The sequence below is a fragment of the Microtus pennsylvanicus genome, chromosome 2 (genome assembly GCF_037038515.1).
Source record: "Microtus pennsylvanicus isolate mMicPen1 chromosome 2, mMicPen1.hap1, whole genome shotgun sequence".
Lineage (NCBI taxonomy): Eukaryota > Metazoa > Chordata > Mammalia > Rodentia > Cricetidae > Microtus > Microtus pennsylvanicus.
In genome coordinates, this window is record NC_134580.1 from 88,956,854 (window position 1) to 88,973,980 (window position 17,127).

Here is a 17,127-nt window from a genome sequence, read left to right on the forward strand (position 1 = left end):
CTTCTTTGGCATATGTTGCAGGAGGGTAGCAGCAGCCAGCTTGTGATCAGTCACCTTTGTAGTTCTCATTTTCCCTCTGGTACCAGTGCCACCACTGATTATTTTTTACAGTCAACTTTTGAGAACTTTGAGAACAATTTGGTATCTGAAAATTTACACATGTGTCGATGAGCCTTAAACCCTTCAGAGAATCACATTCTTCCCTCTCAAGAGAGCATCTGCTGTTGGAAACATCTCCCTGAGACCTGCTTGCAAGAGACTATCGTCTTCTGCTTCCAAGCATGGAGGTGAAGAACTTTGAAGCTTGGGATTATGTTGTGTTTGCAGGCCTCTTTGTCATTTCCTCTGGAATTGGTGTGTTTTTTGCCATAAAGGAGAGAAAAAAAGCAACATCTCGGGAATTCTTGGTCGGCGGGAGGCAAATGAGCTTTGGCCCAGTAGCTTTGTCTCTGACAGCCAGCTTCATGTCAGCTGTCACTGTCCTGGGGACTCCTGCTGAAGTCTACCGCTTTGGGGCATCCTTCCTCCTTTTCATCATTTCATACGCATTTGTGGTCCTCTTCACATCTGAACTCTTTCTTCCCGTGTTCTACAGATCTGGCATCACAAGCACCTATGAGGTAAGAGACCATTTCCTGCCTTTCCAGTACCTTTGGAGATGCCACTTCCACTTGAAGGGTCTTTCTTTTCCTTAACTTTTTGTTGTTTCATTAGTGCATATCATCTTTTTTTTTTTTTTTTTTTTTTTTTTTTTTTTTTTTTTTTTTTTTTTTTTTTTTGGTTTTTCGGGACAGGGTTTCTCTGCGGCTTTGGAGCCTGTCCTGGAACTAGCTCTGTAGACCAGGCTGGTCTCGAACTCACAGAGATCCGCCTGCTTCTGCCTCCCGAGTGCTGGGATTAAAGGCGTGCGCCACCATCGCCCGGCTAGTGCATATCATCTTGACATCAATAATGGGATATTTTCAAGGCAACTTCACATTGCTAAAAACAAGAATATTTACTATGGGTGAGGGTACTGTGCTTTGACACTCTGTAGAAGGCAGCTAATAGTGATACTCTCACTGATTATTTCCATGATTTAATGAGAACAAATATATAAAATATGTTCTGAAAAGGTGAGAAATAGTTATATTTATAATACTTATATTTAGTTAGTGAGAGGTAATAAAGAGACATTATTTTTATTATCATTAGCTTGATTGTTCTGAAAGGCAAATAGAACAATGCTATTAGAGTTATAATTTGTCAGCTGAGAAAACTGAGATCTAGTAGGTAAGTTAGGTATTTTTTAACACTAGACAAAAGTCTACTGAGAAGCTAATTTGTATATGTTCTTTTCTATGGGCTGTTTATTAAACAGTAGATCTCTAGTGGTAATTATTACTGCACTTCAGTTTTAGGAATCAATTAGAAATATTTTGGAAAAGCGAGAAATATTTTTGTAGGAAGGAATTCCTTAATGATAAAAATATGTAAATCATTGTAATAAGTGGGAAATAAGACCATGGAATTTTGGTTTTGAAGCAATACTCAAGAAAATCAACATATTCAAAATTGAATTTCCATGCCCAGTATTTAAGGTTAATAAAAATGCAGTTTTGTGTAAAAAAACAATAACCACACCATAGAATTTCATTGCCAATAAAAACTCTGAAAGTTACAACAGAAGACTTATAAAAAAAACTTGTTTAAAAATCAGTGAGATAAATTATCATAAAGAGTTTCTTTAGCCTTCCAAAGCCATTTAGGCGAATGAATACTTTAAAGAAGGTCTTAAGACATACAGAGAGTCCATCATATCCCAAATGTTCTACATTAATTATCCTGATGCTGAGAAATTAATCATAGTTGGACAATTCAGCAGGCTCACTATGAGTCACAAATTCAAGAGATAATGGTTAAATTTATGATTAGCTTTAAAACTGTGCACACATGCCATTAAATACTAATGTGTATTTGAGAATGAATTTTCCCATCCATATGTGAACATTTGACTAAAGAAGATGTAGCTGGAGTTTTCTAGTTTTGCTCTAGAAATATTTTTGACATTCTCAGCTCTATGTCTGTATTTCTTCTTGAAATATGTGCTATGATCAGCCATTCATTCCAGAAATACTCATAAAGCATTTACTCATCTTGTGTACACCGTCAAGGTTTGAGGACATGCGTTAAACAAATTGCCTGCCCTCATGGAGCCAATTTCATGCAAAGGAGACAAACAATAAATACATAAAACATAACACAGGATCGTATGTATTTAGTGTGAGCTAAGTACTATTGGAAGTATTTTACCTGTATTAACACATCCAGTCTTTGTTGGCACAAAAATCACAGCACTCACCTCAAGGAATAAAGGATAACTTGTTTTGGAGCCAAATTTGAGTGTATGTGGCCATGGAAACACAGAGTTAGATTACCAAAGGTTCTGTGTTTACTTTAAAATGATTAAACAGTGTGCTCACATGGAGCAATTTGTCTTCTCCAATGCTTGTAACTTGTAACTAATTTTGGTAAAGTGAAAGGCAATTAAACAAACTGCAAACACATAACTGAAGAGATTTAAGACTCCTTTCAAATTTCCATGTTAAATTTAGATACAAACCTGTTTTAAAAGTACTACTGTTAGTCTAGGATGCTTTAAAACCCTAGTACAGGAGAACATGAAGATTATTTAAATGCCCATGAGGTTATTTTGGGATTGATCCGTGCTTCACAAGAATTGGCGGTATGGCCTAGAGGTAATGCCGCAAACTCTAATATAAGCCTACTTGGCTTTGAATTCTAGTTCTGCCACATACTAGCTGCATGATAGGAAAATTTCTTAAGCACTTTATATTCTATTGTAATAACTTCTGTCTTGAAGGATTTCTACAGTGGATGAGATGGATGAGATTTTATGTGGAATTTTTTTTGTATATATTTGGACTAGAATGCCATATTAACATTCTTAATTTTTTCATTGTCCCCTACTTTTAACGCTGTGGTATTTGGGGTGTCTTTATTTATATCCCATTATACAGTAAAATATATTACTTTAAGGATTTTTTCAGGTATGAAATATGGAAATAAGTGGACATTACATTGAGCTCCTTGAACACCAGTCTTCTTTGTCATTTGCTTTAACTTAAAGGAAAAGTGTTGGCTCAGGACACCCAGGACCAAGTTCTCAGCACAAAGGAGATTTATTTGTTTCAGAGGACCATAGGACAGGGAATAAGAGACAAACACAGGATATAGAAGAAGATGGAGAAAAAAGGGGAGCCAGAGAAAGGACAGAGGGGTATTTGTCACAGAGGACAAAAGACTGCCTCTGGAAAGACAGAGATGACACATAGGAAAATTGTAGTTTATAAAGGTACAAGTGGAAACCCCATGTTGGGATGAGGTGTTTAATTTTAATTGGGCATGTTAATTAGGTAAGCCAAAGGGAGCCTTGCTGTAGGAAGTCCTACAACCAGTAGTTACCTGCTGTAGGATTCGGTTTCTGATCTCCGCACCAGCAAAGGATTCTGATTTGTGAGTCTACCCCTAAATAAATAACCATCTATTTCTCAATTCTGAGCTGGTGTGGGATTTCTTTTAAGCATCCTTCTTCAGAGCCTTTCATTGGTGAACTTTAACACTTTATTAGCTGGACCTTGGTAGTTAGACTCGGAAGGAGGAAGTGGCTAAATAAGGGAATGGACCTTGGGGCCTAGCTTAAGAAATGTAATCTAAAAGTTGTTTTTTTAATCAAGGCAAAGGGAACTGGGGAGAAGAAGAATGTCTGCCAGAGTCATGCGCACCACTCTTAAACTGGCCATAGTCCTTCAGTGATGATTAAAAATTTCAAACAATTAGTGAGTTTGGATTATAGATCTCATGAAATTTACATCTTCTGTGTTTTGCTCCTGGGAATGCTGCCGTAATATTGCTATGCAAGCAAGCAAGATGAAATAGATGGGTTAACTCTGTAGCATGAAATAGATGAGTTAACTCAGGACTCAAAAAGAACAGGGGTAAGCTAACTGACTTCCCACGTCCAGATATGCATGTAGTGTAAGCCATCTGATACCACCTCAAGCCACCGATCTTCCACTTGACTAGAGCTATATGGGAACCTGGAGAAAGTATGGAGGAATAGCCATTATCCTCAAGAGTGATGAAGGATAGTTATTCTTGAGTTTTGAACCCATCACTTTTTGGATGGGTATTCTAGTTTGCTTTCAGTTGTTGTGATACAACACTGTCCAAAAGCATTTTGGGAAGGAAAGTGTTCATTTCATCTTGAGTCACAATTCATCATAGAAGGAAACTCAAGCAGGATCTCCAGGCAGGAACCTGAGGTAGGAACTGAAGCAGAGGCCATGAAGACATTCTAGTTACAAGACTTTCAAAGGCTGCTTTCTTATTCAACCCAGGACCACCTTTCCAAGGGTTACACTATCTCTAGGGGTCTAGTTTTTCCCTCACCAATCATTAATCAACAAAATGCCCCATAGACTGGATGGGGTCTATTTTTCAATATGGTACAATATAGCATATTGTATATGTATATAATATATGTATATGTATATATGTAAATTTTAATAGCCAGTGAATTGGATGCTTTGATATACAGTGGGATTTCAAGATGAAACTCTGATTCTTGGGATGAAATACTCATGTGAAAGCATAGAATTTATTTTTGCCCATATATTATAAATTATAATTAGCTCAATTTCAATAGCATACATTTTCATTATCTCCTATTTTATGGTTTATAATTAGACTTTTCATGGTATCTTCACTTAGTTTAACTTATTTTCCTTTTTCTTTTTCTGTGCTAATAAGCCCAGTCTATTATTTACTCTTAAAATTTTTAAAGTACATTCCGTATTCTATCATTATTGCCAGTTTCTTATATTGGATGACCCTTAAACTTCTTACTCCTAAGTTTTCATAAAAAAGTACATAGGTTATAATGTCTTGAACAGTGGTCTCTGAACACTTGTAGTAGTTTTTTCTTTGTATTAGAGTCTGTGGAATTATTTTGATAGTATTATATTTAAATATTATGAAATATTACTTTAGCAAAAGTGATATTATAAACTAATTACCTTAAATGGATATTTAATATATGATAAAGTCTAACTCTATATTATGAGGATTTTCATTCAATCTATGGAGGGATTAGCTTTTAATTTTTGTAGATAGGTCATTATGCTACTTGAATGAATAATGACATGTTTTATGTGGTTTATGTTATAGGGACATATTCTGGATGAATGCCGAGAATGATTTTAGGGTTTTGACTTCTGAAACAATTGGGATAACTAGGAGTCTATCACCCAAAATATAGAGGAAAAATGTTTTTTAAAACAATATCAAAAGAGATCAAAAGATATACATTGAGTGTCTGTATTTGAAAGTGTGGTATAGGTATGAGGTTCCTTTCATGAATTGGATCTGGGTCCTGAAAGCTGAAGAGGATGCAAGATTATATGGATATATCTCTTTTCCTTGCTCAGTCTTGATGCAGGGAGTCAGTGGGGGACTTGGTCCTTCATCAACTGAATATATTAGGCTTTGTTGACTCCCCATGGGAGGCCTTTTCTTTTCTGAGGAGTAGATGGGGGTGAGTTGGGGGGCATGGGGAACTGTGATTGGTAAGTAAAATGAATCTAAAAAGCTATATATCCAACAAAGACAACCAATAGGTGAGTGAAAAATATATTGAAAGGGAGAGAAAATATAATCTGCTGTAGAATTATATTGCATCAAGCATGAGAAAATAGTCTTACGCCATAGAAGGAGACACAAGACTCCAGGGTGATGGAGAGAGAAACAAAAGATGACCAACAGACAACAAGAGTTTAGAGAAGCTCAAAGTGGATTTATTGTTAGGCATCTCTGTGGGAATGTGGCACTGTAACAGTGATTGGTTCTGGGGAAACTCATTTTGAATTGTTTAGAAATGAAAGGTTATAAATTTTTACTATTTTAAGACACTCATACCCATACATAACCAGGCAGACTGATGGCTTTAAAAATATACAGTGTATCTGAGCTACAGAGCTCAGAAGACAGCATATATACGTAAAAATAGGGATGCCAATTGGAGTAATCTTCCTGAGAGATAACTAAAAGAATTGAAAACAGGTTTCAAACTAAATTTGAGCAGAATGTCTCTTTCATTTTTAATAATTATAGGAAAGTAGAAAAAGAAACCAAAGAGCTGTTGGTTACCACCTTTACAAATATCTTCTCATAATTATAATTCTTGTGGTTCATAGGTATTGCAGCTGAATAGAAACTGTCCCCTTATTGGATGCCAAGTGTAGAATGATCGGCTTTGAAAACATATGCACAAACAACAACAGCAAAAGATACAACAGGTTACTTATAGATATTGTACATACAGAGACATATGCACATACATGCACATATGTTTGTAACAATAATAGTCAAAGAAAAAGAGGATATTAATTTGATGGGACATAAAAGGGATTTGAAGGAGGGTAGCTGGAAGGGACTAGAGAATAAAAATGGAAGAAGAAAGTAATACAATTAAAATATTAAAGATGTAAAAAACAATAATTACCAGGTTAGCAATGAATATAATTTAATATGGAGAATAAATACCAAGAAGGTCCAGGTATAACATGAGATAGACCTGTGTGGCCAGGCAACAGTGCAAAAAAAACTGGAGAGGTACACATTGTTTTGGTATCAGTAGAGAATCACTGGATATTTTGAGAGTGGTATGATCAGAACTCTCTTAAGAGATACAATGTGGTGTTTTGGGGGCATGAACTAATAGAACACTCCAAGCCTTAGTTTTATAGTGACCAATGAGAGTGTTACAGAATTAATCCAGAAAAGAAGAAACAAAGAATTAAGCTAAGTTGTAGGCAGAAGGGGTATAAAGGATAAATTTCCATGAAAAGGGAGGATATCAAACAGGAAGACCCCTGAATAAAAAATGATACAACCTAAATTTTGATACAAGCATCCCAATTGCCTTCCATGACTATTGTGAGAAGAACCGTATTATATGTTTGACTTTCAGCAATCCATGCTTTTTCCCCTCCTGCTGCTTCCAAGGATATATACAGTAAAATGGCATCCTAAACCCAGAGGAATGCCAAGAAAATAAAAAAAGAATGTTTGCTCCTTGTGTTTTGAATAAGAATGGCTCCCAAAGGCTTATATGTCTGAATGCCTAGTCATCAGAGACTGCAACTACTTGAGAAGAATTAAAAGATATGATTTTGGTAGAGAAACTGTAACTGGGAGTGGGTTTTGGGGTTTTAAAAACCCAAACCAGGCTTAGTAGCTCTCTCTTCCTGCTGCCTGAGGATTAGGATCTAGAACTCATAGCTACTTCCTCTCCAACACCATGTTTGCCAGCATACCACCATGCTCCTCACCATGATGACTATGGACTAAACCTCTGAAACTGTAAGCGAGCCCCAATTAAATATTTCCTATGGTCACAGTGTCTCTTCACAGCTTGGAAAACTAAGACACATATCTTGCCTAAAACTGCATGCCTTTCTCTGTTTTGTAGTACTTACAGTTACGATTCAACAAGATAGTTCGTTATGCAGCAACGGTCATCTACATCGTGCAGACGGTAAGAAGGGCTGTGACAGGTTTGGGAACTGAGAGTGACAAGAAATAGCTTCAGTTATGTTTATTGGGGGGGGGGTTCTCTCAATAAAAGGGCAGCTTTGATACTAAGAGTTACTCTCATCTTCTAAAGACCTAGTCTGTTCCGATGCTCACCTTCCTAGACCTGGATGGAGGGGGGAGGACCTTGGACTTCCCACAGGGCAGGGAACCCTGACTGCTCTTTGGACTGGAGAGGGAGGGGGAGGAGAATGGGGGAGGGGAATGGAAATGGGAGGAGGGGAGGAGGTGGAAATTTTTAAGTAAAAATTAAAAAATAAATAAATAAAATAAATAAAGATAGCACTTTTAAGATGTGTAATTATCTTTAGACGAATCCACTCAGCATAGAGTCCTCTTTTGGGGCTAACAACTAACTGTTAACTGGGCATGGTAACCCAGGTTTTTAATCTCAGCATGGTGAAGCAGATGTAGGTGGATCTCCCTGAGCTCATGGACACTCTGTTTTACATAGTGATGTTAACCAGGGCTATGGGAGAGACCTTGTCTCAAAAGTAAACACACACACAAAACATACATATATGCACATATACATACAAATTGTGTATGAGAGACCTTGTCTCAAAGGTAAACACACATACAAAACATACATATATACACATACAAATTGTGTATATATCATAAATGAATATAAACAAATTGTGTCAGAAACCACAGGGAAAAAATTCTTCAAACGTATTGCATTCTTTCTACTTTTTAAAGATTTAATTATGGAATAGCCTGGTAAGTTATTTTGTCATTATTTGTTTGTAGACAAGATCTCCCAATATAACCAGGCTGCAAATTCTCCTGCCTCTGTATCTCAAGTCCTAGGATCAGTTATGTGTGACTATATCTGGCTTAGGTTTCCAAACTGATAAACTGAGCCACACCATAAAAGCCTAATTGCTCTACAACAGTAATTTTCATTAATATACCTACTTCCTTCTTTTGGAATCTTTCCCCACATGGGCTTTAGAATTCTTTAAGCTGCTTAAGCTCATCTGTGCACACAGGCACTGCTTCCTGATACCCTCCAAGTACTCTCTGCTACAAGATAACTTCCTGCCCTCTTAAAACCTGACTGTGCCTGAAGGGTGTTTATCTAAAATAAAGGCAAATAATATTTCCTTTCCAGCTGTTAGCAATATTTAATGAAATAGTGAGTGCATCAGAGCACACACTATAAGGCTCCTATCCTAATCATTTTTTTTTTTTAGATTTTAATTTAAGTATATTTCTCCCTTCCTTTTCTTCCCTCCAAACAATTCCATATAACCTACCCTACTCTCCTTCAAATTCATGGTGCCTTTTTTCACTAAATGTTATTGCATGCATATATACACATGTATATACACATGTATTCATAACTATGACCCTTCCAGTCCATACAATGTTCTTTGTGTGTGTGTTTTCAGGGTTGACCATTTGACACTGAATAAGCAATTAGGGAAAAAGCGATACTTCTTTAATAGCCCACATTTGCATTTTAAAACCATGGCATTCACATGGGATGCATAGTCACATGGTTTACATAATGAAATTCAGTTTAAAATAAAATTGAAGTTGGCTAATTTCCACCAGTGAAACAATTGCAATTATGTGGATTAGAGCAAGTTCTGATAATGGAGGATGCCTTCAATATCAGTTTTCCTTAAATAGTTACTTCTCAGAAGCTTTCCCATCTCTATTTTAAGCTCAGGTTTTCTGTTTGTTTTGGTTTTGTAGCAAATTGCTGAAATGAGCTTTTTTCTTTAGTAAAGTTTCTCATGAGGCCAGCAGAGAGCACATTGTTTATGTGCATGAAGGGAGCGAGGATAGGGAGTTTTGAATCCATTTTCTAAATTGCTTTCAAGCTTTAAACTAAAAATTATTTTAATTTCCTGTTTTTGTGTGTTTGTATGTGCCCCGTGCATATGTGTGTATGTGCACATTGGCATGTGTACAAGTGCACAGGTGTTTGTGTATAGGACCAAGACTGATGTTAGGTATCTTCCTGGATTGCTTTTTTATGTTATTCTTTAAGGCAGTGTCTATTAATCAATCCCAGACTCACCAATACAGCCAGCCTCTCTAGCCAATTTGCTCCAAGGCTCCCTCTACCTTCTGCAGCTGGAATTACAGGGAAGCTGCCAAGCCTAAAAGTATTTGTGTGGATTTTGCAGACCCAAACCCAGTCCTCTTGCCTGAGGAAGTCATCCCCTCAGCCCTTCATGGAGTTGCTGTTTATCTTTTGGAAAATGCCAAATATAAATATAGCACATTAAAATTAGAAGGAACCTTTAATGCCCAACCATTTTTCTTAATCTTGTAGGTAAATTCCCTCTACAAATAGAGAGTAAGCCACCTTAAAATAGGAGTATGTGAGAATGAAATGTTTGGTGAACAAGCTGAAGGAAGTAAGTTATTCAGACTAAGATCAATAAAGAACTTTCTAGGCAGGTTTATGTCTCATGGCACATTCTCTCTCTTCCGGCATCTCCATTAGATTCTCTACACTGGAGTTGTGGTGTATGCCCCTGCTCTGGCTCTCAATCAAGGTGAGTTATTGACATATGTCATCTCAAGATTTATGAGTTCTCAGCTTTGAAGAAATACATATATTTGATACCTTATGGGAGAGAGATTCTCATAGTGGGCTCGAAATGACTGTAGCAGTCACATGAAGCTCTAAAAATGTCCTGAAAACGGAAAATAATAGAAACTATTATTTACTGCATTTTGCTTTACAAAATTGCTTGATTATAAATAGTTCAATTGCATGTTGCTTATTTGGGTGTTTTACGTTTGTTTTCCAATCTTTGAAATGACGGCAGTTTTGGTATTGTACATTCATAAGTACTAAGTAAGGTCATTGGTGTTGAAGACCACTTCATAAAAAAGAAAATCGGACCACAAGAGTAAAAGGTGTTTATAATTACATTGAGATGTATAGTTGATCCTTCAAGATTATAGGATCCTGAAAAAGACAATAAATAAAAATAAAAAATGACAAAAACAGAATTTTGTTTTCTCAGTGACATCTCCTATATTGGAAGAACTTGTTAGTCAAATTAATTAAGCTGTGTATTTACATTGGAAAGTACTAGTTCCTCAAAAACTTAGCTTCAAGACTATTTTCTGTATTGCCTAGAAGTATATCAGTATACATTTAATATTAAAAATTAGCAGAAAACTTGAAATTCATGCTTTTCCTCCATGCGATATTATGAATATTGCTTTCAGATAAATGACAGAATAAAAGCTTTGAAATCAGTATAGGTGGCTTCTGGCTTTTCAGTAGACATGGGTAAGAAGCAACAGCAAAGCCGAACGAAGGACTGAAGCTAAAGAATCAGAGGAGGTCAAGTTTGTTCTTTTACTTTTCACAGAGACAGTTGCTTTAATGTTTTTTCTTCTTTCGTAGTAACTGGGTTTGATCTCTGGGGCTCCGTGTTTGCAACAGGAATTGTTTGCACATTCTACTGCAGTTTGGTATGTACAGGGCCATAAATAATTTTATGAACTGCTTCACAATATGGTATAAGGGTAAATCTCCAAAGAGAGGGTATCTAATTATGGATGAACTATCTATTCCAGAACTAAATGAAAACATGTTGTTTTATATGACAATTTCTTGAGGAAGACGCTATTACTTTCTTTAAAAAATCTTAGCAGTTCCATTTATAAAGAGTATTTGGGTTCTGAGATTATTCAGAAGAATAAAGCTTTATTATTTTGGGGTCCCTGTGCTAGCAGCTGAGTGGGCTACTATTTCACTAGGTTGGGTCATTGTAGAGATCTTAACTGATTCCAGTTTTGTAAATCACTTTGATTCATGTAATGTAAAAAAGTGTAAAGCCTGTCCAGGGAAGGAATCCAATTTAGGACTATAAAATAACCCAATGAATATCCTAAAATAATAAAGCTTTATTCAGAGGAATAAATCATCAAGAAAACCATGTCTAAAGAGAAATAATTTAGCCAAAAATATCAAGGGATCAGAGGATAAATGACCCTTTGTAATGTCCAAAAAACATAACATTTCTATTTCTCTACATATTCTAAGAAAAAAATGACAAAATACATGTACATGGATGATCAAGGGAAGTTGGCATAAATAAATCATAGGAACCTGTGGCTATTTTGTCTCTTATATAAAAAACATTTATTATTTTGATTGTATGAACTCTCAATTTTCAAGCAGACTATGTAGTATTTATAGAATATTTATATAGTGCTGACAATTAATTTAGATCATTATATAGTTAATGTGTACTTACTTTCTACCCAACTCATAAAATTGAAATCTTTTGTTCTTCTGAATCATCATATAATTTTCTGGTTATACTTTACTAGTTATTAGAAGGTAGGTATATTGTCTATCTAGTTATATTTTTCTCATATTAGCAGGTGTCTGTCTGCCACAGCAAAGAATAATAAACAAATTGACATATAACTGACTTTCCATGTATTTGACATTGTGCTAATATCACATATCCTTTGTGACATATATCATGATAATATACATATGTCATGATAATATACAATGTTATCTCTCCTTTATATATTGCAGACACTATTGTTTCTCAATGCTAAAACATTTATCTTTATTTCTCTCTGTTTTTGTTCTCATAACTATAATTCTTACACACTTTCTCATACTTTGCCTAAAAAGAGGCACTTCCTCTGTCTACCTTGATCGTGTCAAACTATATTTTATCCATAATTTTTAGATTTGTGGCTTAGATTTCACAGAATATCATAGCTCCCAAAAGCATCTCCTACCGCTCCCACCCACCTATAAATAACAAAACTGTACAATACAGAGATAATTTAAATGTGTGATCATCAGGACATCAGGACTATTATTTGAAAGTTGTAGACACTGTTTGAGCAAGATGGATCAGACTATTAGGCAAGCTCATAATTGTATTCTTATTGTATTAGTGAGCTTTTGACTCTTATGGATATCAGCTGAGTTTGGGACTTTCTTGTAAAGTTTGGGTCTTTGGATAAATCTGATGTGACTCAAGTTTAGCAATTCACTTTGTTTCATGCATTGTGAAAAAAAAGTACAAAATATTCCTGGAGAATGTATCTTTTTTAGGTTGACAATATAACACAATTTTAATTCTAAACTAACAAATCATTTGAAACAGACTGTAACAAGGTACCACGAGTGAGGAACAGTAAAAACTTCAGACAAGATTTAGCCTCTCAGGAATACCAAATACTGAATTGCAAGATGTTGAATAAAGTGGTATGCATAAGCTAGTTCAATAATGTATATCACAAATGAACATGTTACAACTATTCTAATAAATGGAATGCATTTAATGACTGTCTTTTTGTAAGATACAGTAGAGGAAATAACAGCATATTTCAGAAAGATGATGAAATTAAGAGAGAGAGAGAAATAATAGATAATGATAACAAAATGAGATTCAATTTATGTTCAATTGGCGACTAGGGGGAGACGTGGTATATTTACCCAAAATGGAGAAAAGACAATATTTATAAACAGTATGTTTTGAAGTACTTTAGAACTGATAAGAGTAGGAATCTATAAGTTTAGCAAGTATTGTCTTTGGAGATAAAATTCCATTGCTAGATATGTCAGTGAAACCACTGAACAGTATATATGGAAGATCAATGAGAGAACCAATGATATGGAGGAGCATATGCATGAACTGATCTGGCATATTTCCTGGCAATTTTTATTATTTATTATAGAAGCTGGTAACAATGGAAAAAGAGTATGTTCAATGATTGCAGGAAAACAAATCTCAAATTATATACAGTTATATTTCCAACAAAGTTACCTTTGAAGAACTGAGTATCAATTAATCCAAGTACTTATGACAAACAAAGCATTCTCTTGGATTCATTGCTTGGGACAATGGTCTTCTTCTCTGTAAAGAATTGTCACTTGAATTGCTTTAATAAGATACTGATTGGCCAGTAGCCAGGCAGGAAGTAAGGGCAGGGCAACCAGAACAGAAGAATTCTAGGAAGAGAAAAGGTTCATTCTACAGTCATCACCCAGATACAGAGGAAGCAAGATGAGAATGACTCGCTAATAAAAGTTAGCAAAACACATGGCTGACACAGATAAGAATTATGGGTTAATGTATGATACAGGAGTTAATAAAAATCTTGCTCTAATAGGCCAACCATTTTATGATTAATGTAGACTTTTGCATATTTTGTTGGGACTGAAAGGCTATGGGACCACATGGTACAGAAACCTCTGTCAACAAATGGCACCAATGTGGACAACTATATCCACATAGAACCTTAGAGAGCTTGGGAAGTAATTCTAGAAACAAAAGAAACAGAGTTAAGCTCAGCTTCTTGGTAGCAGCATTTTCTCAGATAGGCTCTGTTTGCTAGAGGCAAGCACATATCATTTAATAGAGGCTTCCTGACTCAACATTAACTGCAAATCCTTGCAGCTCTTTTAAGAGGCCCCACATCTGAACACTTAAATGGCATTTATGAATAGCTGGCAGTGTGCTTCTTGGTGGTGGCAGGGACCTTGAAACTCTGTAGAGTTGTGGCAATAAACATGGTTCTGGCCAGTATCTCTGTCATGAAGCTAGACTCTCAGAAAGCTAAAGAATGATGTGGATACTGCAGAAAAAGCCATGGCTTTAATCCTAGCCATATTGCTTAGCAAATTACTCATGTAGTCAAAAAAGAAAGATATACAGTAAAGATAGATTCAGATGAAAAAAACCTATAAATGGTTCAGAGTGTGTTTAACCAATTCTACACCTCCATTCTTTCTTGCACAACCTGCATGCCTAAGACTATCATGTATTCATGTTGACTGTCTGATCAAATACTTTTGTCCATTTGTGGGGCAACAAGCTTGTTAACATGGATTTGAAATTATTTCATTAGGTGCATTTGAGTCTTTCATCTAATCTCATCTCAACATACTTCTTCTGAATCCCTTCTCCATCTAGCTAGGCAAGAGGTGACTGACAATGGCTCACCAGAAGGATAAATTATTTTTCCATCAGTTGTAGAAGATGTGTTACATTTTAGGTTGAAGAATATTATTTTAATTATGTTAAAAGGTATTACATTTTTTTATCCTGCATTTATATAACAATGTAAAAATGTGTTATATTTGTTCATGCTGCACTTGTTTAACAATGTAAAACTGTGCTGCTTTGCTTGCCTAAGGTACCTGATTGGTCTAATAAAAAGGAAAACAGTCAATAGTTAGGCAATAGAGGGAGAGTTGGGACTGATGGGTAGACAGAATGAGTAGAAGCAATCATCTAACCTTCAAAGATAAGAGAACAAGGAAGAAAGAGAAGGAAATATCCAGGGTGAGTCAGCCAGGTAGCTGCCAAGAACCAAACTCCATGTAGGATGTACAGAATGGGAGAGAGGTAAAAAGCTCCAAGGCAAAATGTGGATGAAGAGAAACAGGATACATTAGGTTATAAGAGCCAGTGGGACAAATCTAAACTAAGCACGCATTTATAAGAAGCATCTGTGCCATCATTTGGGAACTGGTTCACAGTCCAAGAAAGCCTGGCACATATGGTGTTCCAACATGGGGCACAAATTTCTACATAGGGCCTGAGAAAGTTGAACAGAAAAAGAAAAAGATAGAAATGCATACAGATCCTTTAAGTGACTTTTCTCTATAGCTACCACTTGAGTAGCCAGCATGCTAAGTAGAAATGGCAATGCTACTCTACAGGCACCAGCTTCCTAAAGAAACAAAACAAAACTGTTAAAGGGTTAAATGTTTAACCAGGCTTATGACTTGGATCTCATGTACCTAAGTAGGATGGAGTGATGGAGTCTGCTGCCAGTGCAAAGGTGTGTAGCAGTTAAAGGTTTGGCTCACGCGGTCAGAAAAGGCTTGAGTCACTCAATAAAGACAGGTCCAGACGGAAAAAATAATCTCTAAATAGGATAGAGTGTGTTAAAAATATCATAGGCTTAAGAAAGAAAATGGGTGTAAGCAGTCATAGAAAAAAGTAAATAGTTTATAAATAAATGATAGGTTACTCCAGTGTCTTCTTTCTGCTCAAGCTAAAGATAAGTGTGTCAACTTTTCATAGAAGTTACTGACACTCTGGAGGAGTAACATGATGATAATTCTATTTTTCAGTGTTAAAAATATCACCTCCTTTCATTTTACTGGCACTTATTCACTTGAAAAATCACATTTTATATGCAACTTCATTTAATCTTTCCCTAATTGCCTTTGTCATGTTCAATATGATCCTAGGAGATTCAAGTCATGGATTGCTACAGTCAGCTCTTATTTTTCTCTTTCTCTTCTGTACACATGATTTCAACAAGAATTCTTCATTAGAATCATTTGGGAAACTTTGAAAAAACCAGGAATAAAAGAACCCACCTCTAGCCTCAGATAATTTAATATCCTTGGGGAGGAATATGGGTACTGTTTCTCCCTGCCTCCTTCACTAAAAGGGAGGCAGCCTTGGTATAATTACTGCTTTAACCTCTTGCCCAGTATTTATACTAAACTTAACCATTAGATTAGCCTTTCTGAAACTCTGGTGTATTTGTCTGACTGTCTAATCACCATGATGCTCTCAAAACACCTTCCTCCACCTATGTGTAGAAACTAACATTTATTTCTTCTTAATTGTTCTCTCTCTCTCTCTCTCTCTCTCTCTTTCTCTCTCTCTCTCTCTCTCTCTCTCTCTCTCTCTCTCTCTCTCTCTCTCTCATTTTTTATAACATGCTATCACTAGGTTCATAAAAATCCTAAGGTTGTCCAGCTGGGCCGGGCCTGTGTAATTGCCCAATTCTTTCACTGTTTTCTTACCTGTATTTAATGAAACATGCAGTATGAGAATCCTATTCTCTAGAATACCTCTCAAAGCCATGGAGTTATTTCCATCTCTGCCCTGCTTCAATCATTGATCATCTTGGGCATGAAAAACAAGAATAAACTTAGAAATTTATGTTCTACTGCAGTCTTGCCATTCACAGTAGCTACTGTGAAACAAATGTCATCATGTGATTCTCTTTGTTCTTAGGAAATTATTTAAGTGGTCTCATCTAAATCTATCTGCTCCTTTTGGTCTATTTGCACCTTCCATCTGCAGCTCCCAGGATTCTCTCATTTCCTCAGAGACTTCCACTTCTTTTTTGTTCATACTCTCCAAACAGATCCTCAGCTTGTGTGCCGAACCTCATAGATTTTTATCCATTACTCAGAACTTACCTTAACTGTCACTTCCTCAGACCAGGTGATAGCGTTCCTGTATTTATCAAAAGTAACTAGTCTTCATTGCTCCTTCCCACACTTTTAAGTAAAGGTTTGTATTATTATTTAATTTCCAACTCTACTATTAAACTTACAAACTCATGGAACTGCAGAGGGGACATGCCTCCTTCACTTACCATTTTGCCGCCATGTGTTAACTCAGAACTTGTCACTTGAAAGATGTTACTACAGTCAGGATGAGTTTTGTATGAATCAGTAACAGGGAGACTGTCTAGAGTTGG

At 36.0% G+C, this 17,127-nt stretch overlaps 1 protein-coding gene across 1 annotated transcript in view; it reads left to right on the forward strand.

The window, feature by feature from the left end:
• Positions 1–275: 275 nt before the first annotated feature.
• The window catches only part of Slc5a12 (solute carrier family 5 member 12), a 42,314-nt gene continuing 25,462 nt past the window's right edge, over positions 276–17,127 (forward strand). The window contains exons 1-4 of the mRNA XM_075963742.1: positions 276–620; positions 7,532–7,597; positions 10,121–10,172; positions 11,039–11,106. Of these exons, the coding sequence (XP_075819857.1) occupies positions 282–620; positions 7,532–7,597; positions 10,121–10,172; positions 11,039–11,106 (525 nt within the window). The 5' untranslated portion in view covers positions 276–281. The remainder of the gene's footprint in view (positions 621–7,531; positions 7,598–10,120; positions 10,173–11,038; positions 11,107–17,127) is intronic.